The sequence below is a fragment of the Numenius arquata genome, chromosome 5 (assembly GCF_964106895.1).
Source record: "Numenius arquata chromosome 5, bNumArq3.hap1.1, whole genome shotgun sequence".
NCBI lineage: Eukaryota > Metazoa > Chordata > Aves > Charadriiformes > Scolopacidae > Numenius > Numenius arquata.
This window is the reverse complement of record NC_133580.1, coordinates 27314702-27335222: the sequence shown is the minus strand read 5'-3', so window position 1 is coordinate 27335222 and position 20521 is coordinate 27314702. Positions and strand designations below refer to the sequence as shown.

General features: G+C 42.4%; 1 protein-coding gene across 1 annotated transcript; it reads left to right on the top strand.

Annotated features, from left to right (window-relative positions):
• Window positions 1-2249: 2249 nt before the first annotated feature.
• Window positions 2250-19043, top strand: CSGALNACT1 (chondroitin sulfate N-acetylgalactosaminyltransferase 1). Its single transcript, XM_074147813.1, has 7 exons — window positions 2250-2883; window positions 10333-10549; window positions 11778-11879; window positions 12682-12860; window positions 13274-13368; window positions 16512-16593; window positions 17592-19043. The coding sequence occupies exons 1-7, from the start codon at window positions 2250-2252 to the stop codon at window positions 17873-17875; spliced, it is 1593 nt and encodes a 530-aa protein (XP_074003914.1). The 3' UTR covers window positions 17876-19043.
• The last annotated feature ends 1478 nt before the right edge of the window (window positions 19044-20521 follow it).

Below are 20521 nucleotides of genomic sequence, written 5' to 3'. Positions count from 1 at the left end.
CCCTGCTTTGACAAGCTCCTTTACGTTGCAGGAGGCCAGCTTTTATAGTGCATCCATAGGAAGCGTCTCCACTACAGCCTTTCACCACACAGGAGACAGACTGAAGATGTAGGCAGCTGGCAAATATGAAAGCAATGAAGAGGTGTTCTGAGGTTGGCAGTGCTTTTTATAGTATGCGTGTTTTCTGGAAAGGGCATAAGAAGGGAGATAAACAGGAGAAGATTGTGGCAAGCTGAGAAGTAGCTGTAGCGGACCAAGATGTTCCAAAAAGAAGATCACAGCAAAAAGGTAAGGGCGCCAACTTCATCCTGTCCTTTTGCCTGCTGCTTGAATATTCTCCTCAACATCAACAATTCTTCCTTTAAAAGCACTGACATTTTATGGAGAATCCTGTAAATACTCTAGCAGCTATTCAGCATTACTTGCAGAAAAATACAGTAGTATTTTTATATCTCACTCTAGCCCCCTCAATTCCTACTCTAAAAGTGTTTGGGTTTTTTGCCTAGAAGCTCTGCAGACTGATCAAATATCGATAACAGTTCAAAGATCAGAAAAATCTCTGCATAACTACTGTATATAGGGTAATAGTCAATCAAGCCACAAGGGGGGAAGTCATGTAGCAGTTGATAGAAAGTCCTACAGAAGACTTTGACTCAAGACTAGAAATAACTGAAAATAACTCTGAAACCCTTATTCTTAGATGAACTGTTTTTACTTAAGGGTATGCCGGCAAGGATGTACAACTAAAATGATTATGAATCTCTGTTGTCAAAAGCAATGTCATAATGTCATGCATGCATCCGAGGAGTGAGCATCAGGGGGTTAAATGGATTGTCTTTGAGTCTAATAATGCAGAGTCACAGTGTAATCTAGAATGTTACTCAGCCTTGGCCAAAGTCTACTGTCAGCTGAGTAAATGATGAAATTCCTTGCTTTGACATGGATTGGGGCCAAAACTGAGCAATTTTGAAAATCCCACTGGTAGTGTTCTCAGCTCAATTGTTTTAATGTAGCTTACAGCTAGATCAATATTCATCTTCAGTCATCTAATTTTTCTTTCCTGTTTCTAAGTATATTTCAGGAAGGCTTACTAAAAATCATAATGTTCACAGTTTTAAGTTCTCTTATTTTAAAAAATACCCAAGATGGCTTTCCCTAAACATCCTCTGTGGTCTTCATTCCTGAGCAGAGAGCATACGTGGAAAACATAGTAGTACTGTACATCATTGCAAGACTTTTTATAACATTATGAGAAACAGAAGAGGGCCATTAAACAATAGTGTAGTGTGCAATGATGACAGCCTCCCAGATGGAAACAAAGCTTCCCCTGATTTTGAGTAAGACTTGATCTGAATGCTCCTGAAAAAATCCTATCCCTAGTTCTCTGGTCTTTTGGGGAGCATCTAGTAGGAGACGCCAAACAACGTTAGTTGCAGCAATTGGCCTCGATACCCGTTTCTAGTTTCTTGGTTATTAAATTTCTGCTTCAAGTCAGGCTTTATATGTTTAAATGGGACCACATTTGTCACCTGGTGTTTTGGAAAAACATGCTTGGAAGCTGAAATGTATGCAGTAGCTGTGGGACTGACTGCCTTCAAAATTTGGGTTGAGAATGCTTGGAGGGCCATCTTTGCTTGGATGAAATGAGCACTTGAATATCTCGCCAGAAAGTAACAGATGATAACTTCCTAATATTTCTAAAGCATGGCAGACTTTGAGGCCTGGACTAGTTTTAAATTGGCAATGGGCCAAGTCATGTTATTAAAATTAAATGCATGCATATAGGATTTCCTGTGTAAGGGTCTTGATACCTTTGGGTCTTAGCACAAGCACTTCACAGCTCTGAGATCTGCCAGAGAAGTTGAGAAATGAGGTAACTTTGTAGAACACTCTCAACGGTCTGGACTGAATGGCCAAATTCTAATGTGCCTGAACGACTGTCCTTGTCATTTGTCTTTCAGGTCCTCAGGCTCCATCAGCCACCAGCTGATCACATTGCAGCAGCGTAGGTGTTGTCATGAGGATCAGGAGGTGTCCTGTCTGCTTCACAGCTTGTCTTTCGGTCCTGTTGGGTAAACACCAGAGAGAGCCCAATATAGAGGCAGAGCACACGTTTTAAGAGAGCTGACAAGCCAGTTCCTGCACATACATGCATCTGTGTAAGAGTACTCCAAGACCAGGGGCCTCTGTGGTGCTGCATGGATGTAAGAACTGTTCCGTGCGTGGGGTTAGACTCTGCTTGTTGAGAGATGATGCTCCGACGAGGATTTATTCTATTTCTCCCCCGACTTGTAGGCCTGCTGGTGGTGGCCTGTTGCTTGGTGTCTATTGTTTATATGTTGGCTTGCACACCCAAGGGTGACAACCAGCAGCTTGTCTTGCCCAGAGTGCACAGTCCGACTGTGAAGGAAGGATATGAAGCCATTCTGCAAGAGCGAGAAGAGCAACACCGCAACTACATCATCAGCTTGAAGAAACAAATTGCCCAGCTGAAGGCTGAGCTTCAGGGCAGGAGTGTGCAGCTTAAGAATGCGCAGGACCAGTACCCAGACCCCTTGGACATTCGGCTTGACCACAGTAACCCGGAGAAGGTCCAGGCTAACCTGCTGGCTTTCCTCCGTTCCCAAATAGACAAAGCAGAGGTGCACAGTGGCATTAAGCTGTCCACAGAGTATGCGGCTGTGCCCTTTGAGAGCTTTACCCTGCAGAAGGTGTACCAACTGGAGACTGGGCTGACGCGTCACCCAGAAGAGAAACCTGTAAGGAAGGATAAGCGAGATGAGTTGATAGAGGTGATCGAGTTAGCTGTTGGGAGTTTGAACAATCCAGAGGGGAACAGCAATGCAAAACACCGTGTATACACAGCCTCTGACTTCATTGAAGGTTTGTATGCAGACAGCAGGTTCGAAGGTCCACATAATGCTGGTGAGGGGTTCTGGCATGACTGCATTGCTGAGGGAGATGGGCATTATCTCAGAGCCCACATGTCTGGGATGGTGTTAGTGCTGTCACCCAGTGATGGTGTCTCAGGCACAAATGCAGAATGGCAGCTTTCCTGGGGAACGAGACTTTGTGGCAACAGAGCCTGCCAGTCGCTCATAGTGACCACCAATGTGTGCTCACAGCTCTCTAGTCATGTGCTTGCCTCAGAACTGACAAAGTAAGGAGTCAATGACCAGGCTGCAATCCCAGATCTGTTACCAGTGTTAAGACTGACAACTGCAGTTCAAATCCAAACTCCAGTGTTACCCTTGCTTCCACCTGCACAGCTCTGCCAGAGTCAGAGTGGCAAGACTGGTTTTGAGGACAGCAGCTGAGGAGTTCAGTAACTCAGCTGTTATCACCTATAACATCAAATGACTAGCAAAGCTTAACCTTTACAGGGTATGTCCTATACTGCAAGTGGTGCACCTTAGCCTTTGGATTCTAAAACGAGCTAAATAGCCTTTACCCTCACATGTAATATTGAGGCAGTAATTGTGGATTTTTAAAGTGCCACTTTTAACAGCAACCAGTTTTTACTTCACGTCTTCTGTCACTAAATCCAGAGTGCTTACTTGTTTCCAGTCAGACTGCTTTTTCCCAGCCAGCCAGAGGCGCCAGACGTATTCCAGGAGTTCTGATGTCTCTGTGGTTGATACTTGTTCAGGTTAGCCCCTGCTGCATGGCAGCTCTGAGTTAAAATGGCAGGGACATGCGCAGCAGAAACATGATATGAGACAAGATTTCATAGATCTTGTTTCCAAGGGCTATTGACCATTTCTTATTCAGTGAGAGTGCTACATTTTTTACTTGTAATATGGCTGTCCTAGTTTCACTTCAGAGGAGCTGGCATATTCTTGCTTGTTGTTCGATAATGTCTGTAAGTGAGATGTTTGTGCTGCAGACTTAGAGGGCATGTGGGTAAGATGCCTACCTTTTACGGAATGGTGGCTCTAATGTGCTGAACACAAGCCCTCATGCTTGTCCTGAATCACTAGTGATTTTGCTGTGGATTGCTTTCTTCATCCAGTATTGATGAATAGAGCAGAGCAAAAAGCATCCTACATGTGATGAAGATGAGGACAAACTATTGCTGTTGTGCAATGGCCAGTTGTTCATTTCCACTGTCTGTATATGTTTCTCCGGTGATCATGGTATCAAGAGACGATAGGTTCTTAAGGCCATATGCTGGGATCTACCTGCCAGTCAGGCAGGTGCCTCCCACAGCAGGGACATGAGTTGTTCAGACTGTGGAGACCTTGTTGAGGCAGGTCCTGGCCCCAATCTGGTCCAGGCACTTCCTCTACACCAGTCAAATTCTTCTTCCTCAGACATGGGACCAGGGCATGGGCAGGGAAGTGCTGCTGCCTGCCAGCATTTGAATGCATCATGGAGCTACGTGCTTCCAGTCTCCTCCTTTCTGTTTGTTATTCATTTCATCATTTCAAAATATGTTTCTACCATTTATTATAGGAGCCGAACAAGTATGTATGACTCTTTGGCACCAGCTCTTTCATGTGGAGAGGGTGAGGGGAATGGAGGAGTTGTTTTCTGCCAACATTGCTTAATATTCTATTAAAGTTACCCTTTTTCTTAGAGCCTGCCTTTATGCACAATCAAGGGTCTTTGCTTGAGGAACAGGGCAGAATCTGGTGATCTGGTGTGCAGAAAGAGGAAAGGATGCACACTGAAGTGCTGGCTCTGTGGAAGTTCTTCGTGCACTGGTGGCCTTGCTGGCTTTCACATACCACAGCAAAATAATCCAGAGGGAGGAAGCCCTGAATGCGACTTGGAGCTCAAGAAGCTGGAGCCCTTCATGCAGCTCAGTCTGAGCTCAAGAACTTGTTCCTTTTGTTTTCCTTCTGCCCCTGCAGGGCAGGCCCTTGCTTCTATAGGTGCAAGGTAACAAGTTCTCATTCTAACTTAGCAGTGCAAACCAATTTGTTTGCAAATGCAGGGATCCGTGCATCAGGGCTGGAAACAAAGAGCTGACTTGGCAGAAGATTTCCCTGCAGAGTTCCTTTGGAAGTCTCTGTCACCTCTTGGCAGTCTCTTTTCCCCCATCCTCCGTTCCCTAAGAGTGGCGAAAACTGCCGATTAAAGCATAAATAAATCCATCGCTCTGTATAACTTGAGCAGGAGAAGGCAGGACTGAGTTTTCTGTGCCAATTCCACATTTCAAGTATGGTTTGGGCTCAGAACTTGTTTTGAAGACAGCGCCCTGCAGGTGCCACTGCCTACACAACAAGTTAGTAACAGGCTGGATTCCATGGCGGCTTCTAGCAGCTTTGTCTCAATCCAGCAACACAACAACAGTGAGCGGCGTTACCCAGCCGGCAAAGCCAGCTGTTTTCATTTTCTGGAACTGCCGGAAACTGCTGGAACTCCGGGTAGACGGAGCTTTCTGGGAGATGCGGCCCAGGTCTGCACTGAAAGTAATGCCACTTAACCCTGTAAGCTTTTTATCTTCCAGCTGCTTTAGCAAAAGCAGCACACAAAAGCTTCATGCATCTCTTATGTTCAAGAGGGCTACTGCCCTCCTCTTAAGGTTGAGCAGGTAAAGGGATGTGCTGAAACTGGGGCCAGAGACAGGATTCAAAACCTGAACTGCCGCTCTTGATGTGTGAGACGTGCCTGCGTTTCTGCCCTATTCAGTGAAGCCTTTGACACTGGCTTTACTCAAGTGTGTTGCTGATCCCGAGTCTTCCTAGCATATAGTGGTGCAAGTTAATCTTGTTTGGTTGGGCCTCTTGTGTGGATTTTTCAATTCTTGTGGGTAGCATCTCAGACCTGCTATCACTTTTCTAGTACTAGTTCATTGCTAACATACGCCAATAGGCAGGGTGGTGGGGTGGTGCCATAAATTTGATTAAGGTCTCTATCTCTTCCTCTTTTCCATTTCATGCCTTTATTCTTGTCTTTGCAGTGGGAAAATGTTACTTCGAACACTTCTTACATTTGAGGAGAAATGTTTTGTCTCTGTGGCTGGGCTGTCTTAAAATAAGTCTTGCATCCTTTGCAGTTTCTAGACAAAACCACTTGTGCGTGGGAATTAAACTGTGACCCTAGTACCTTACATCTGAGCTAAACTCCTTCTCAGCAGATTTGCTGTTACTTGAAATTTGGATAGGATTCTCAGACAGTTCTCCTTCCAGGAGTAATAGCTGACACGTGGTGGAATTTTCCGTTTTTTCTTACTCAAAACCAAGAGAACCACACCTTCTCCCCGGGGCCCGAAACGTATCCATCTGGCTGCTGCCCTGCTTCTCTCTTCACAGAGGCACTTGGGCTGTTCAGCTGCTATAATCCTCTCCTCTCCCCCTTATTCCTCCTACTTCTATACCAAGTTCACTGGTTTTCTGCCACAAGGAGTTAGGAAGAGACAACGTGGAAAAGATCAGAAATGTCTGTGTCTTAGAAGTAGGACAAACAGAGCAAAGGACTGCTCTGTTTCCAACAGAAAGCTGGTTGCTCAGTGGACAGAATAACGGGTCTGGTCATTAATTTATGTAAATGGCAGCAGACCTGAATAGATTTGGAAGTCATTCATTTTCTCAAAGATGTAGATAATAATTTGGGGACTCTTGACAAGCCTGGATGCCATGTTCCATAAGTGAATGTAATCACTGTCTGGTGAAACTCTTTCCCAACGGGAACAGTTCCAGAAAATCCCTGGATTGCTTTACAAATGCCCTGCCATGGCACTGTCAAATATGTTGTATCGTAAGTTTTCCTACCTGAAGTATGTGGCTGTCTAGTGACTGGAATTTTAAATAAGGTCTCAGAGACAAATGAAAAAGAGTAGCTTTGCTTTGTCAAATTGACAGCTACTGGTGTTGGGCTAGCTGATGCAGTTTTGCCCTGGAAGCTTATTGGGAGAAAGGATGATGCTTTTCCTCAAAGGATAAGATTTTGTATTTTTCTGCATGTGAAATGGGAAGAACACCATAATATTGAGTTAATATGGGGACAGGGAATGCTGATAAATCCTAATAGCGGTTCCTGCACCATCTAACAGAACACAAGTAATGAGCACAGGTCCAGGGAGTCTTTCTATTGACAGTGGAAGACCTGAAACTTATGGTCTGTGGAACTGAGGTTAAAATTATCACCCACTCAGCAGCATTTTGTTAAGGTTGTGTGGCTGTGTGCTAGTTACCAGTTCCATGTAGATCTCTGAAACTTGTTTGCCTACCCTGCTGAGTAGAGATCAGGTATTTTCCATTTCTTTAGAGAGCTCTGGGAATTGCTGCTCCAAAGACCGGACACTTACTGCTCTTTAGTCAACCCTTCAACCCAGGTCTTTTATCGCTTCTCACTTGTCCTTTTGCTTTGTTTAAGGGCCGGGCTCTCCTCTGACCCAAAGCTCATGTTCACTTCTTTACATTGGGTTTCCAAAGGCATTGACTTTTCTCCCTGCCTCTGAAAGGAACGGTGCATATTCTGATACGTAGCTGCTGTAATGGATGCAGTAGATGATCAATTAACCTTCCTTTATCCATAGTGAACATCTAGCCTTTCCAAGGCTTTCATTTCAGGAGCAACATTTTTAGGAACAGGTTTTTGGTTTTGCTTTTTGGGGACTACTTTTTTCCCCTCCTCGTAGCTCATCTTAGAATTGAGGCTGCTTGACACATCTTTCTGAATCATATAAAAAGTTCTGATGGCACAAATGAAGTAGTGCCTTCGGAAATGGAAAAGTCTTGTGAAAGGCAGGATGTTCTGCTGGATGAATCCCCAGAGTGACTCAAGACATTCAGGCTCATTTCCAAGGCTCTCTGCCTGACCTTGGGCAAATGAATTTGTTCTCTGCTTCTAAAAAGAAAATACTTAAAAAAGGAAAGAAGATGGTTTAAAAAAGGAAAACAAATGGTTTAAACATGCGTCAAGGATAACCATATTTAATTACATGCATTAAATTCACATACGATTCTCTTCAAGGTAAAAAGTTAGGATTATAAATTCTTGGGTTACCATCTTGGATGAGGGAACTTTGCCCTCACCTAAGGTTCTTGTTTTTAGCTGTAGCAGAAGTCCTGAAAAAGAACAAAGCTGCAGAGTTAGAAGCAACCTCTGATGATGTGTGTATAGTACTAGGAGGGACCCCCTCGGATCACAACATGCATTCTGCTTTAAGGTTCTTTCTTATTTGGCAAAGCTTCTTTTATTCCACGAATGGAATACATATCTCTGGGTAAGTGGTATTTGTGGGCTTATTGTTGCTTGGCTGGGGTGGAAGAGGATGTAGAAGCAAAGACTTTGAGATGTTGCATGGTAGATATTATTAAATTTTTTAATTTAATTTAGATCTTTGTCATTATGAAAAATGTCAGTTCACTATGTCAAACACGTTAAACAGTCCTATCTATTTCTCTCTAGAGGTAATGCATATCAGATTGAATTTAGATTTTTGTTTAGGTTAATATCAAAAGGCTACCTTAAGCTTCCACAACACAAACTTCCTTGGCAAGACCTGTGTTCAAAAACTACCTGAGTAAATGAGTGCACCCAGCAACACACTTGGTTCATCAGCAGCTTTCTGTAAGAATAAATGAGCGAGCAGAATTCAAAGGCCCAGATTTCCATTCTCTGGCCACCAGGAGGAGGAAATGCAAGAACTACTGGGTCACCATTCAGATGATCTCAAGTGCAGGCTCAAGTTCACTAGTAGTTTATGGTCTGCACCTTGGGCAGACTATATCGGAAAAGCTAGGGGATGTCAAGGGTACAGCTTTAAAAGATTAGCAGTAAAAGAGCGCTGGAGCTGCCATCTCACTTAATTCGTCTGCTATGCTGGAGGGAGGGTTGTAGCACTTGGTGAATCGGCTTACATTACAAATAAAACATGAAGTGAATAACAGATCAGTAAATCTGTATATAGTATTAACCAACTGAAGTGTTCATTGAAATAAAATGCTTAGACAATGGTAGTGAAGAAAAGACAGTCCACAGAACTCTGGCCAGATAAAATCACACCTCATGAATCTTTTGGATGTTCTGGACCTACCAATGTAAAAGCTACGACACAAGATGAAGAACTTACGTCACTTTTCTGTTCAAAGAAACCTTTGACCCAGACCTTCACAAAAAATACGTGCAGAGCTGACAGTGTATGGTTCAGACGCACAGTAATGTTACACATCAGGGAATCACTAAGGTTAAAAAAAAACCAAAAACATTATTTTGGTCAAGCTGTTCTTCGTAACCAGATGGAGGGAAAAAAGGATAAACAAGTCAAGTGGAAGAGTTTTCTTCCAGACATGTTTTTCTTGTCTCTGGAGTTTCTGCAAGAGATGGAAGGCCATGCAATTATACTTTTCTGCTGATGAAGTTTAGGATAGTTACAGAGGCTTAACAGTAGTTAGAATTAGCATTTAGTTATTCCTTCTTAAACCTAACGGATCTAACTGTGAAAAGGCTTTATTTCAGTATGCACTGCAGGTACCGAAGAGTCAATTAGAGTGGGTAAAATCTATAGCCTCTTTGCCAACTATATCTCATTTAAGGTATCGGAATAGTGTTTCAGTGGGACATGACCAATAGTTTTATAGTTCATGCCAGCCCTCTGCATGGGACCAATTTCACCCATCCAGTATGTCAAAAGTTTATTCTGTACATGAAATAAGTACATGCTTGTATGAAATAAATACCCTTGGAGACTGTCTAATGCAGGATTGTATCCTGGGTCTAGCTTCTGAGACACTCCATAGTGTCATCCTTGCAGACCATCACTCACTCAGGAGTGGGCATCATTGCCACAAAGAAAATAAAAGTCTCGTTGAGAGTTGAGTAACAGGAGAGTTTTGTCTGGATTGGCAGTGGGTGAAGTTGATGGCTGCTAAGGCCTGGTTGCATGGTTTTATTACGGGACTCTCCAGAGAACCTTCCAGAAAGGAGGAAATGAACGTGCTCATCAGGAAATTGCTTTTCTGGGAGATGGCCTAATCACTCATATTGCAGAGAGGCAGGCTGCCTTTCGCAGTCCCTCTGCAGAACCATTACCATGCGTGCCTGCAGTGTGCAATTGGAGCAGTCCGAAGAATAAGGACAGTATGTCTGCTGGGTTATACTGAGTATGAGCAATTGGTAACATTTGGGGGTTTGTAACTCAGCCAAGCCTAGGAATGTGCCTGCGAGAATACCAAATAGCTCCTGCAACCCAGGGCTGTGTCCCTGTCAGAGTGGACAAACCTCCTCCAAATGTGGTGGATTGCATACTGATTTAAAAGTAAATATCTCATGCCTCTGCTACCTTTTCAGCTTAGGTGTAACACATGAGGACTGCATCTTTTCTTTTTCCCTAGGAGCTCAGTTTTTATCCAAAATCTCCTCTCTTTTGTTTTCATGCAGGGATCTACCGCACAGAAAAAGATAAAGGCACATTGTATGAACTGACTTTCAAAGGAGACACAAAACACCAGTTCAAGAAGATTGTTTTATTCCGGCCATTTGGTCCTGTAATGAAAGTGAAAAATGAAGATGTCAATATGGCTGACACACTTATTAATGTCATTGTGCCATTGGCCAAGAGAGCCAGCAAATTTCGGCAATTCATGCAGAATTTCAGGTGGGTTTCCATTCCAGTGCTGCCTTTACTTTTTCTTACTCAGAAAGCAAGATGCAATTTCAGGAGCCTCACTGAGTAAAGTCATGCTACTTTTAAATAACATTTCATTGTGCCACTAAAAAGAAAATTTTGAAATTATAGAGACTGAAAGGCACTTGGCTGCTTAATGCATTGTGATTAGCAGTAAAAACAGTTATATTCCAGTCATTGGGGTTCTGATTTGTATGTGCCTGGTTTATGTGTCTCAGTCTGTTTTGATGGGGCACACGAATGTGGCAACATGAGAATTTCATGCCATTAGGTGCAAAGGAATATTTCTAAGGAAAAAGGGAATTAGTGCTCCCAGACACTTTGCCAGGCCCTATTAGAGAAAAGATTAAGGCAATAAGACACAGAAGGAAATGCATTTGAACTTTTAGGATGGTTACTTTTAAACTTCTTTAATTTTTCAGCACAGAGATGATGTTTGGAGGAAGAATGTAATTGAGATGTAGCTTTAAAGAGCTGCCCAGAAAAGACCGTTAGCAACAGATACTGACACTTACAATGGAATTTGTTTTGCCTAATTACAGCCATCTAAAAATAGGCTCCTTGTCTAAATTAACCATCTGATAGTTGCTTGTTTTAGGATGGGAGGAATCACCCTGTGGTCATGCTGATCTCTCTGCTGATTATAGATGAACTCTTGCTGACGAAACTTTGTGCAAGTGAGGCATGATGTATGGCTTTAGTTCACATTGGTCCTACCCTTAGGCTACTGGCTTGATCTCTGGTTGATACTTAGATTTTAGTAAACATTTCTTAACAAAATGTCAAAGATCTGAACTCTGGAATATCTGTTACAAAAAAATCAAGATTAAAAGGTAGGGTATGTATAGCTTCTTTAAAATCCCCCTCTCATGTTCTCTTAAGTGCTGGAGTTATTGCCTGCTTGAACATTCTTCCTGCGGATGGATGGCCTGTTTTAACAGTGTCCTCCTATTAATATAACAAACACTGAGAGTTTTTTCCTAATCTGCCTGACGGATAATCTCCTGTCCCATCTGACAGAGGCGGTGAGCCCATGTGTCAGGACAAGGATCTCTGTCAGTGAATCGTGCCCTCAGGAATGCCTTCCAAGGCAATGCTTCCAATGAATTCCAACCCTACTCTGCCTTCCCCAGTGGGTGTAGGTTATTGAAGAAAGCAAACTTCTGGAACAACTCACAAATCTACCTCTGTTCTTTAGGGAAATGGGCATTCAGCAGGATGGGAGAATTCACCTCACTGTAGTTTATTTTGGAAAAGAACAAATGAATGAAGTCAGAGCAATACTTGAAAATACCTCCAAGTAAGTACCTGAATGTCTGATGTGTGCTGTTCATACAGAGCGATTGTACCATGAATTGGAGACTAGATAGCTGGCCAAACTTGTAGTTGTGCCAAAAAGTTCTCAACTGCATTGGAGAAAACAGCTTTCTTTCCTTTGTATTACATAAAGGTGGTGTTACCCCGACAGTCCCATATCTGTGGTTTTGTGATGTTGGTTTTTAGAACCACAAAGCAGATTTTACTGAATTTATCTCAGTGCAGGTTTGGTTTTGGTTTTTCTTTTTTTTTTTTTCACTCCGGTAACTTTTTTTGTGCTTTTGCAAGGGGCTCTGACTTTTAGGACTGAAAATTAACTTCCAAAGGCAATTTCAGTAGAGCACACAAGAACTAGATGCTTTTGGCCAGGTCTGGTCTACTGTGCTTGCATAGCTGTGTTTGTCAAGTTCATGTTGCAGTGTAGCCTTTTGTTGTCATCTGCATGTGGGAGGAAGACCCTGGTATAGATACAGTAATATCATGACAGGCATTTTATATTTGCCTACTAAAGATATTTTTGTCCATCTAAGCCTTGTTGGGATTTTTGTGAGGTCTGCCCAAAGAATGTCTGTGACGGGAATGGTAGCGGCGGAGTACACAAGTCAAGCTTTGAATGTAGACATAGTGGAAATCTCAAGGCTCAAAGAGGCCATCTCTTACCTCAAGCTGCTCTCAGGACTGTGATGCTACAGATTTCTAGGTTAATTGTTTCATGTTGGGTTCCTGCCCCCACTTATATTAAGAGCTGGAGGGACAGGATAAGTTGCTGAATATTTTCCTTCTAGGTCAGCCAACTTCAAGAACTTCACCTTCATCCAGTTGAATGAAGAATTTTCCAGGGGCAAAGGACTAGACATTGGTGCTCGATTTTGGAAAGGAAACAATGTTGTTCTCTTTTTTTGCGACGTGGACATATACTTCACAGCTGAATTCCTTAACTCCTGTAGATTGAACACACAGCCAGGTACCGCTACTCATGAAGTGTATTGTCTTTCAACAGTTTCTACCTATTGTGTAGCAGCCTTCACCAGAGTATTCTTGCCTTTGAATTGGTAATGAAGCTGCTGTAAATCATTCTTGAAACTTACATAACTAATTAAGACATATATAAAAATTCCAATGGTTGGCTTTTGAAAGGTTCTAACAGTCCTGCTCCCAGAGTGATTGAATTTCTTGCCTTCAGCACTTGTGCTTTCTGGAACAGGATCTTTTTGTTAATTATATCCTTACATTCACATTCTCATGGAAAGACTTAGTAGGCTTAGTACAAAACTTGTGTGACTTTGTCTGGATTTGGTCTGGCCTGGAGAGCATCTTGTAAGAGTGAGATGTGTGTTTTATACAGCTTTAAAAAAAGTAACCCATTGTCTTTTCCAGGGAAGAAGGTGTTTTATCCTGTTCTCTTCAGCCAGTATAACCCCAGTATAATTTACGGCCACCATGATTCCATCCCATCTTTAGAACAGCAGCTGGTAAGTACATGCTTCTCTGAATGCCTGCTTTTATTTAGACAAAGCATTTTTTAAAGGTACCTGCACTTTTGGGTAGCATTTCCCTATTCCTTGTGCCCAGTGACTACCACACAGACAAAATTAACTAAAGCAGTTACCTTACTGTGAGTTCTGTAGTTAAGCTTCACAGGGAAATATCTTGGTACCATTTATTTTAACCCTTGTTTGATATTTTATACATGGAACCTAAGAATTTAAACTGTGTCTGCTTTTCTGCCAGCAGGGATTCTCTAATTAGCGAACAATTCCTCTATGGTGTGCTGTCTCGGGGTGACAGTCCCTGATCTTGCTCTCATTTATTCCTTGCACTGAGTAGTTTCTTTGCTTGCATCTTGAAGAGCCAACATTTGTAAAAAGCATAGATATCCTTAGATGAGTCAGTGAAAACAGAATTCCAGGGGCTGTCTCAGTTATTCTCCCACTTAACTTGAAGACCTACAGTGGTTTTTCCCATCCCACAGTTCATGATTAAACTGCCTGTGAGCAGCCAGTGTGTTTCTGAAGTGTACCATGTTGTCTCAGAGTCAAATGACATGCTTGGAGCTGTCCCATCTGGCTTTAATCTGGCACTGATGTAACACAGTGTATCTGCACTGATTTCCATCTCACCTGCTTATCTTTGGTGTGAGAACAAAGTACTATTTTTAAAAACGTTGCCATAAGGCATATGATTCAAACATGTAGTTAAACCCAGGTGAATCTCCTTGATTAGGAGGAAGCTGTTGTGAGGAAGAAGCAGAGCACACAGATGAGAAGTTCACATGAATGCTAGTGGCAGAGCCATTGCTTGGCACTGCTGCATGTGCTATTCTTCCATCTCTTATGCTCCGGCATTGCATTGTCTTGAAGCTAAGGGGGTGACAGAAGTGGTAGCTTTCCCTTTACATACACCCTCCACTCTTGCTTCTCTCCAGAGCCCGTGGGTCACAGTCCTCTGCCCACTAGTGCTGGTAAGTGGCTGAATTTTCAAATTGAAGCATAAAGCAGCTGTGCAGCTTCATTCAGTTCCTCTGGGTCAGGTCCCAGCCTGTCGCAGCTGCCCCTCTTACCGCACCTATCAAGGATCCTCTCTCAGGCTGGACACTGTCTCCAGAGCATCCCAGCTTCTATTGTTGTTCTTGCTAGGTAAGAATTAGGGGTGTTGTGAGCCCAGGAACAGTCACAGCTGAAAAAGATTACTAGGAGTCTGACTCCAATCTTCTGTCATCACTACCCCTACCTCATGCAATCTCTCTAGAAAAATGAAGAACGAGAGTTTGAAAAGTCCACCCAAAATATTTTAAAATCTTTTGTTGTCTACTGCTCCCTTTGTTATACAACAGGTAGCGAGAAAGTCTTTTACTGAAGTGTCTGGAAAATCGTTTTCACTGTTTTTTTCTTAGAGGAAACCTGTTCTGATAATACCATGGGATTCACGTTTGCTCTTCTCTCTGATGAAAGCCCATCAGGGATCCTCAGGTTGTAAGCACTGTGCTTAGGAAATGAAGTAGACTTTAGCTCTCAAGCTAGCATAAGTTCCATAAAGACATTGTCAGGTCTGTGCAAATATTTGAGTTGTAAAATCTGATGCTTATGTCAGAAAAGCTTCTTGATTTAAAGAAGTACTGCCAATTTCATTTTTATGTAGATTTTTATACATTCAGCCCATGTTAGTTCCCAGGCATGAAGCCAGATCTGTGCCGTTAAAACAAGACAGTGTTTGTTCTCTGTCCTGGTACTCAGGCTGCTGAGAAAAAAACCCCAAAACCTTCAGAAATCTTTGAAAGAATTTGATTTGTGCAGCAGCCGCTTGCACTAATGGGAAATAATAATGCTAATGCATACGAGTAGCTTGCTGTAAGGGCATCGTTATGGAGATTTCTTGTTACAGTGCAGACCTGACAGATACAATCTTGTTTCCTTTTAATTGGCTTCTGCAGAGGCTTGGCTTTTTCAAGGGCAGGAGAAATGGGGAAAGAAAGAGAGAGCAATGCAAGCAGTAAAATAAAAAAACAACATTGAAGTGAACAAGGGTTATGAACAAAAAGGGGAGGCATGAACGAGAAATCAGGAGAGTTGCAGTCCTGAGTAGCATTCTCTAAGCAATCCTGCTTCAGCAGGGGATTTGGACTAGATGATCTATATGGTCCCTTCCAACTCTAAAAAAATTCAGTGAAATTCAGAGACTATTTTGGAAGAGGATTTTTTGGTAAAGGAAACGCTGGGATTTGTAAATCCAGAAATGGAAATTCTGTCTCCTCATCTTCTGTAACTTTGCTGTAAGTGAAGCCAAAATTTTCAAAAATAGCTGCTAAGGAGTAGACTTGTAACCAGACCTTCAAGAGCACTCTGCTGACTTGCTTAGAGGATTTAAATACCTGTACACTTGAAACTCTTGGATGTCTCACCGGATTGGGTTAGGTCACTCACACACACGACTTATGACCTGAGGGATCTATACTTGGATATCTGCTTTTGAAAATGATAGCCATGGTTTCTTACTGTTCTGATTTTCTGCCTGTAATACATAATGTTTTCATGGTCCACCTCAGTAACGTAGCCTGCACATTCATTATTATAAAGGCTTTTATGGGATATATATCTACCACCTACCACTTTCCTAATTTTTGTGAAAACTAAGATAATCAAATAGCTGTCAGTTGTGCAATCAGATTAGAACCACTGTTTTCTTCCAGAGTTATTGTGGTTCACAGTCCAGATGCCACCATCTGCTCTACAGCAGAGTCTGACTTCTCTGGTTTACCAGTATGTTTCTTACATCAGATTTGAATCCTGGAGAAGCTAATGATTTTGGAGGATGTTTTGCTTGTGAAGAAGCAAATTCCAGAGAGTGATGTGATATAGCTCCATTTGGGAGGAGTGGAGCAAAACCTGATCATTCCAGATCAGGGAGTTTATCCATGATAGCTAATGGCACAGCCATTCTTTTGGGGCAGAAACATGCAATGAATATCTACAAAAACTGGTTCAGGATCAGCCATGGATTTACATGGGGAAGAATAAAAGAGCAATTGCTCCTATTTCTGACAGTTCCAGGGACTCGGCTGCTTCTCACACTGAAAGCATTTCTGCTCCCATCTAAACATTGTTTTCCCCTCGTGCAGATTATTAAAAAAGAAACTGGATTTTGGAGAGACTTTGGTTTTGGGATGACTTGCCAGTACAGATCTGATTTTATCAACATAGGTAAGAAAAATAAACTCCAACACCTGTGCCTTTTTACTGAAACATAGAAAATTGTGATCAGTTTCCCTCTCCTTGGGCAGCGTGTCTACGCCTCTAATTTGCAGCAGTGCTCTGGTTAGATGTTCAGACTATTCCTAGGTGCCATAGAGGTTACCAGAATCTAAGCACTGCTCAGCACAAGTAAAGCAATTTTGTCTGATAGTGAAAGATTTGATGCTAAGAAATGCGAATACTTGGATGTTGGCAGAAAGTGTGGCTGTTTTAAAGGGCTGACTGGAGCCAGAGAAAAGTGGCCAGGAAGGCCAACGGAATCCTGGGCTGCATAGGGAAGAGTGTGGCCAGTAGGTCGAGGGAAGTCATTCTCCCCCTCTACTCTGCACTGGTGAGGCCACAACTGGAATACTGCATTCAGTTCTGGGCTCCCCAATTCAAGAGGGACAGGGAACTACTGGAAAGAGTCCAGCGAAGGGCAACGAGGATGATTCAAGGATTGGAGCATCTCCCTTGTGAAGAAAGGCTGAGAGAGCTGGGACTCTTTAGCCTGGAGAAGAGAAGGCTGAGGGGAGACCTTATCAATGCTTATAAGTATCTAAAGGGTGGGTTGAAGGAGGAGGGAGCCAGACTCTTTTCAGTGGTTGCCAGTGAGAGGACGAGGGGCAACAGGCACAAGCTGGAACATAGGAGGTTCCACTCGAATATGAGAAAAAACTTCTTCACGGTGAGGGTGCCAGAGCCCTGGAAGAGGCTGCCCAGGGAGGGTGTGGAGTCCCCTTCTTTGGAGATTTTCAAGACCCGCCTGGATGCAGCCCTGAGTAACATGCTCTGACATGCTCTGGGCAATCCTGCTTCAGCAGGGGAGTTGGACTAGATGATCTTTATGGTCCCTTCCAACTCTAAAATAATTCAGTGAAATTCAGTGAAACAGCTGTAGTGTAATTAATAGCATAGAGTTTGCTAGTACATGTTTCTAGGTTTATTTTGGATTTTGTTTCTCTCAGGTGGCTTTGATCTGGATATTAAAGGCTGGGGTGGTGAAGATGTACATCTGTACCGCAAATACCTTCACAGCAACCTCATTGTGATCCGAACGCCTGTCAGGGGTCTCTTCCATCTGTGGCATGAAAAGCAATGTCTGGATGAGCTGACCCCAGAGCAGTACAAAATGTGCATGCAGTCCAAGGCCATGAATGAGGGTTCTCATGGCCAGCTTGGGATGCTTGTTTTCAAGCAAGAGATTGAGACACACCTGCACAGACAGAAACTGAGCGACAAGAAGACATGAAGCCAGAAACGGAGGCAAAAAGCCTCTGAATTGGATTATAGGGCTTTATGGAAAAGAGTTGCTAACAAGGAAAGAGGACGAGACTGAAAAGATGGAGATTCCAGCAGGATGGCAGCAAAAGATGAGGGAGAGTGCTTGTCCTGCCTTCTTCTGTTGTTTTCTTAATAGGGCTTTTAAGTGCCCCATTAGCCTGACTGTTCAGCACTTGCTTCTGAGAGAGGCTTGAATACTTGGTGAAATTCAAGGTCATGGAGAAAATGAACATTACATAAATGTGTGTTATTCACAATAACAAATGGATGTGCTCTTCCATTGAAATGTTTGTAAGATGTGTACAGTTATTTAAAGGATTGACCCTTTGGTGGGTCAGTAATAATGAGTTATTTTCTACATTTAGCCTGACGTGTCTAAAAAGGGCTATTTTTGGATAGTACAGAGCTTTTCTCTGAGAAGGACATCTGATTGTTAACAATGGCTAAGCTGGAGTGACCAAAAAAATCATTTTCCCTTAAGGGATTGGGGCAGGGGGACAGCAGCAGTGTGCTAACAGGGTATTCCTGGTGCATTCAGAGACAAGAGGCATCTCAGAAAGTGCTTTCTAAAATCCAGGAAGAGAAAGCCCTACTTGTCAATTGTGATGTTTAAAAATCGCTGGAGGGTAGTGTTTGTTCTCTTCTGTGAACAGTGAACCAAAAGCAATGAGCCATATCTGTATCCCATGAATCAGATGGTGTACTTCTGCTTTAGAATACTGTAAGTATCTCGAGATTTATTTTTAAATGAAGTTGGTTTTGCTTGGGAATTATTTTGTCATACTTCAGGTTTTCTACTTCTAGCCTTACTAGGAAATAGTACAGCCTTCCAACACTTGGAAAATCGTCTACAGATGTGTGTTTCCTGTGGATGGGAACTGGGTTCAGTAAGTAAAGTGATATTTCTACGCAACCTGGGTGCACGAAGGCAGAAGCTTTACCATGCTGAAGAAAAGGAAATGCATATCAACTTGCAGTACTGATTTAGCAGGAGGCTTTAAACTCTGAATGTCAGATACCAAAACTGATAAACATTTTCTGACTTTGTACCAAAGTACTCCTTCTAAACCAAATATAGAATCTTGCCCAGGGCATAGCAAGCTTTTTGTAATTAACAAAATAAATTTTTGTGATGGATTACTGGACCCTGCAAATTCTATTATGATAATTATAGGTGCATCCTAAACATTAGTCTCCTTCTTAACAGATTTTTTTTTTTCAGTTGCCTAAAACTGTTGAAAGCATGAGTTACTGCTCTTAGAAATCATTTTCTTTTATCTGACTGCTGTTTATCATTTTAATATATACTAGCAAACTAGCTAGTATACTATAGCAATATATATATAATACATTTAATATATACTAGCAAACTATACTAGCTTGAAAATCCCATTTGCTTACTTAAATGCTGTTTCTCTGAGCGGTCTCTTCGTTTTATAGCTTCAGATTAATTCAAGGCGGTCTGAAAACAGATTCTAATTTGGTTTTTGGCTTGTAAAAGCTGGGGGAAGAAATATGCAAGATAGCACTGAACAACGAATAAAGCACTATTTGTCATGCCACTGTGTGGTAGGAAGAGGGCTTATGAACCTCTTTGAAAGCATTGCATGCAGAATCTGCAGACAAACACCATGCTACTGTAAGTACCTTTTTCCTTTACATGTGTTTACACGTGTTTGTCTTTTGTTGGATGCACGTGATCTGCATTGCGCTTCCCTTGCAAATCACCAAATGTCCAAAACCACTGCAAGAGTATAAAATGAATGGAAACTGTATGCTTAAAAAACCCAACCCCCAAATATGTCACTTAGCATAAAAACTTCAGCAATAACTTAAGTAAGTCCTCCAGATAACTTTTTTGTTCCCAGAATACACGATAAATTGTTTATAAAGGGCTTTGTTTGGATGGACTAACTTTACAACTATTACGCGGTAGGAGGAGACAGGCTTGGCTTATTGAATACCTATGAGAGCTGTGGTAACTGAGCTGGTCCAAGGTGATAGTTGTTCCTACAGTCCCACTTAACCTGAATTTGAAACTGGGTGATGTATGTTATGAAAGTTTCTTAATCATAACCTGCCTCAAGCCTAGCCTTAACTGTTTCCATGATGTTTATTCATTATCTCCCCTTAGGTTTCCCTAAGCCCTCAGCAACTTAATGTAACTTTGAGATCAGCCACACTTGTAGAGCAGGGCTAGACCAGATGGTCTCCAGAGGTCCCTTCAAACCTATATTAGTCTCTATTTCTAAGCACTGGGCACCTGTAAATTCAACACTTTGTTACTTTGGGTACCTTGGCAAGCATGTCATCCAGCCCCTGTCAGAGTTTCACAAGTTATGTTTTTAAATAGCACCTTTGTGATTCTCTTGCACGTCCTTTTCCACAGAGATGCTGTTCCTCCTGCCAAGAATAATGCTATCTATGCAGTTCCTGTTCCTTGGCTGCAGAAGCCAGTTTGGCAAGAGATGAGATTGAATCAATGATGGAGAGAGCCAGCCCACAACCGCCTCAGTGTTGTGCAGGAGAATCTAATCACAGCAGAAGTCTGGCAGGGCTCTCTTAAAGGTGGAGACTGCACTGAGGTGAAGAACAACATGAGAAAGGGAAGCTG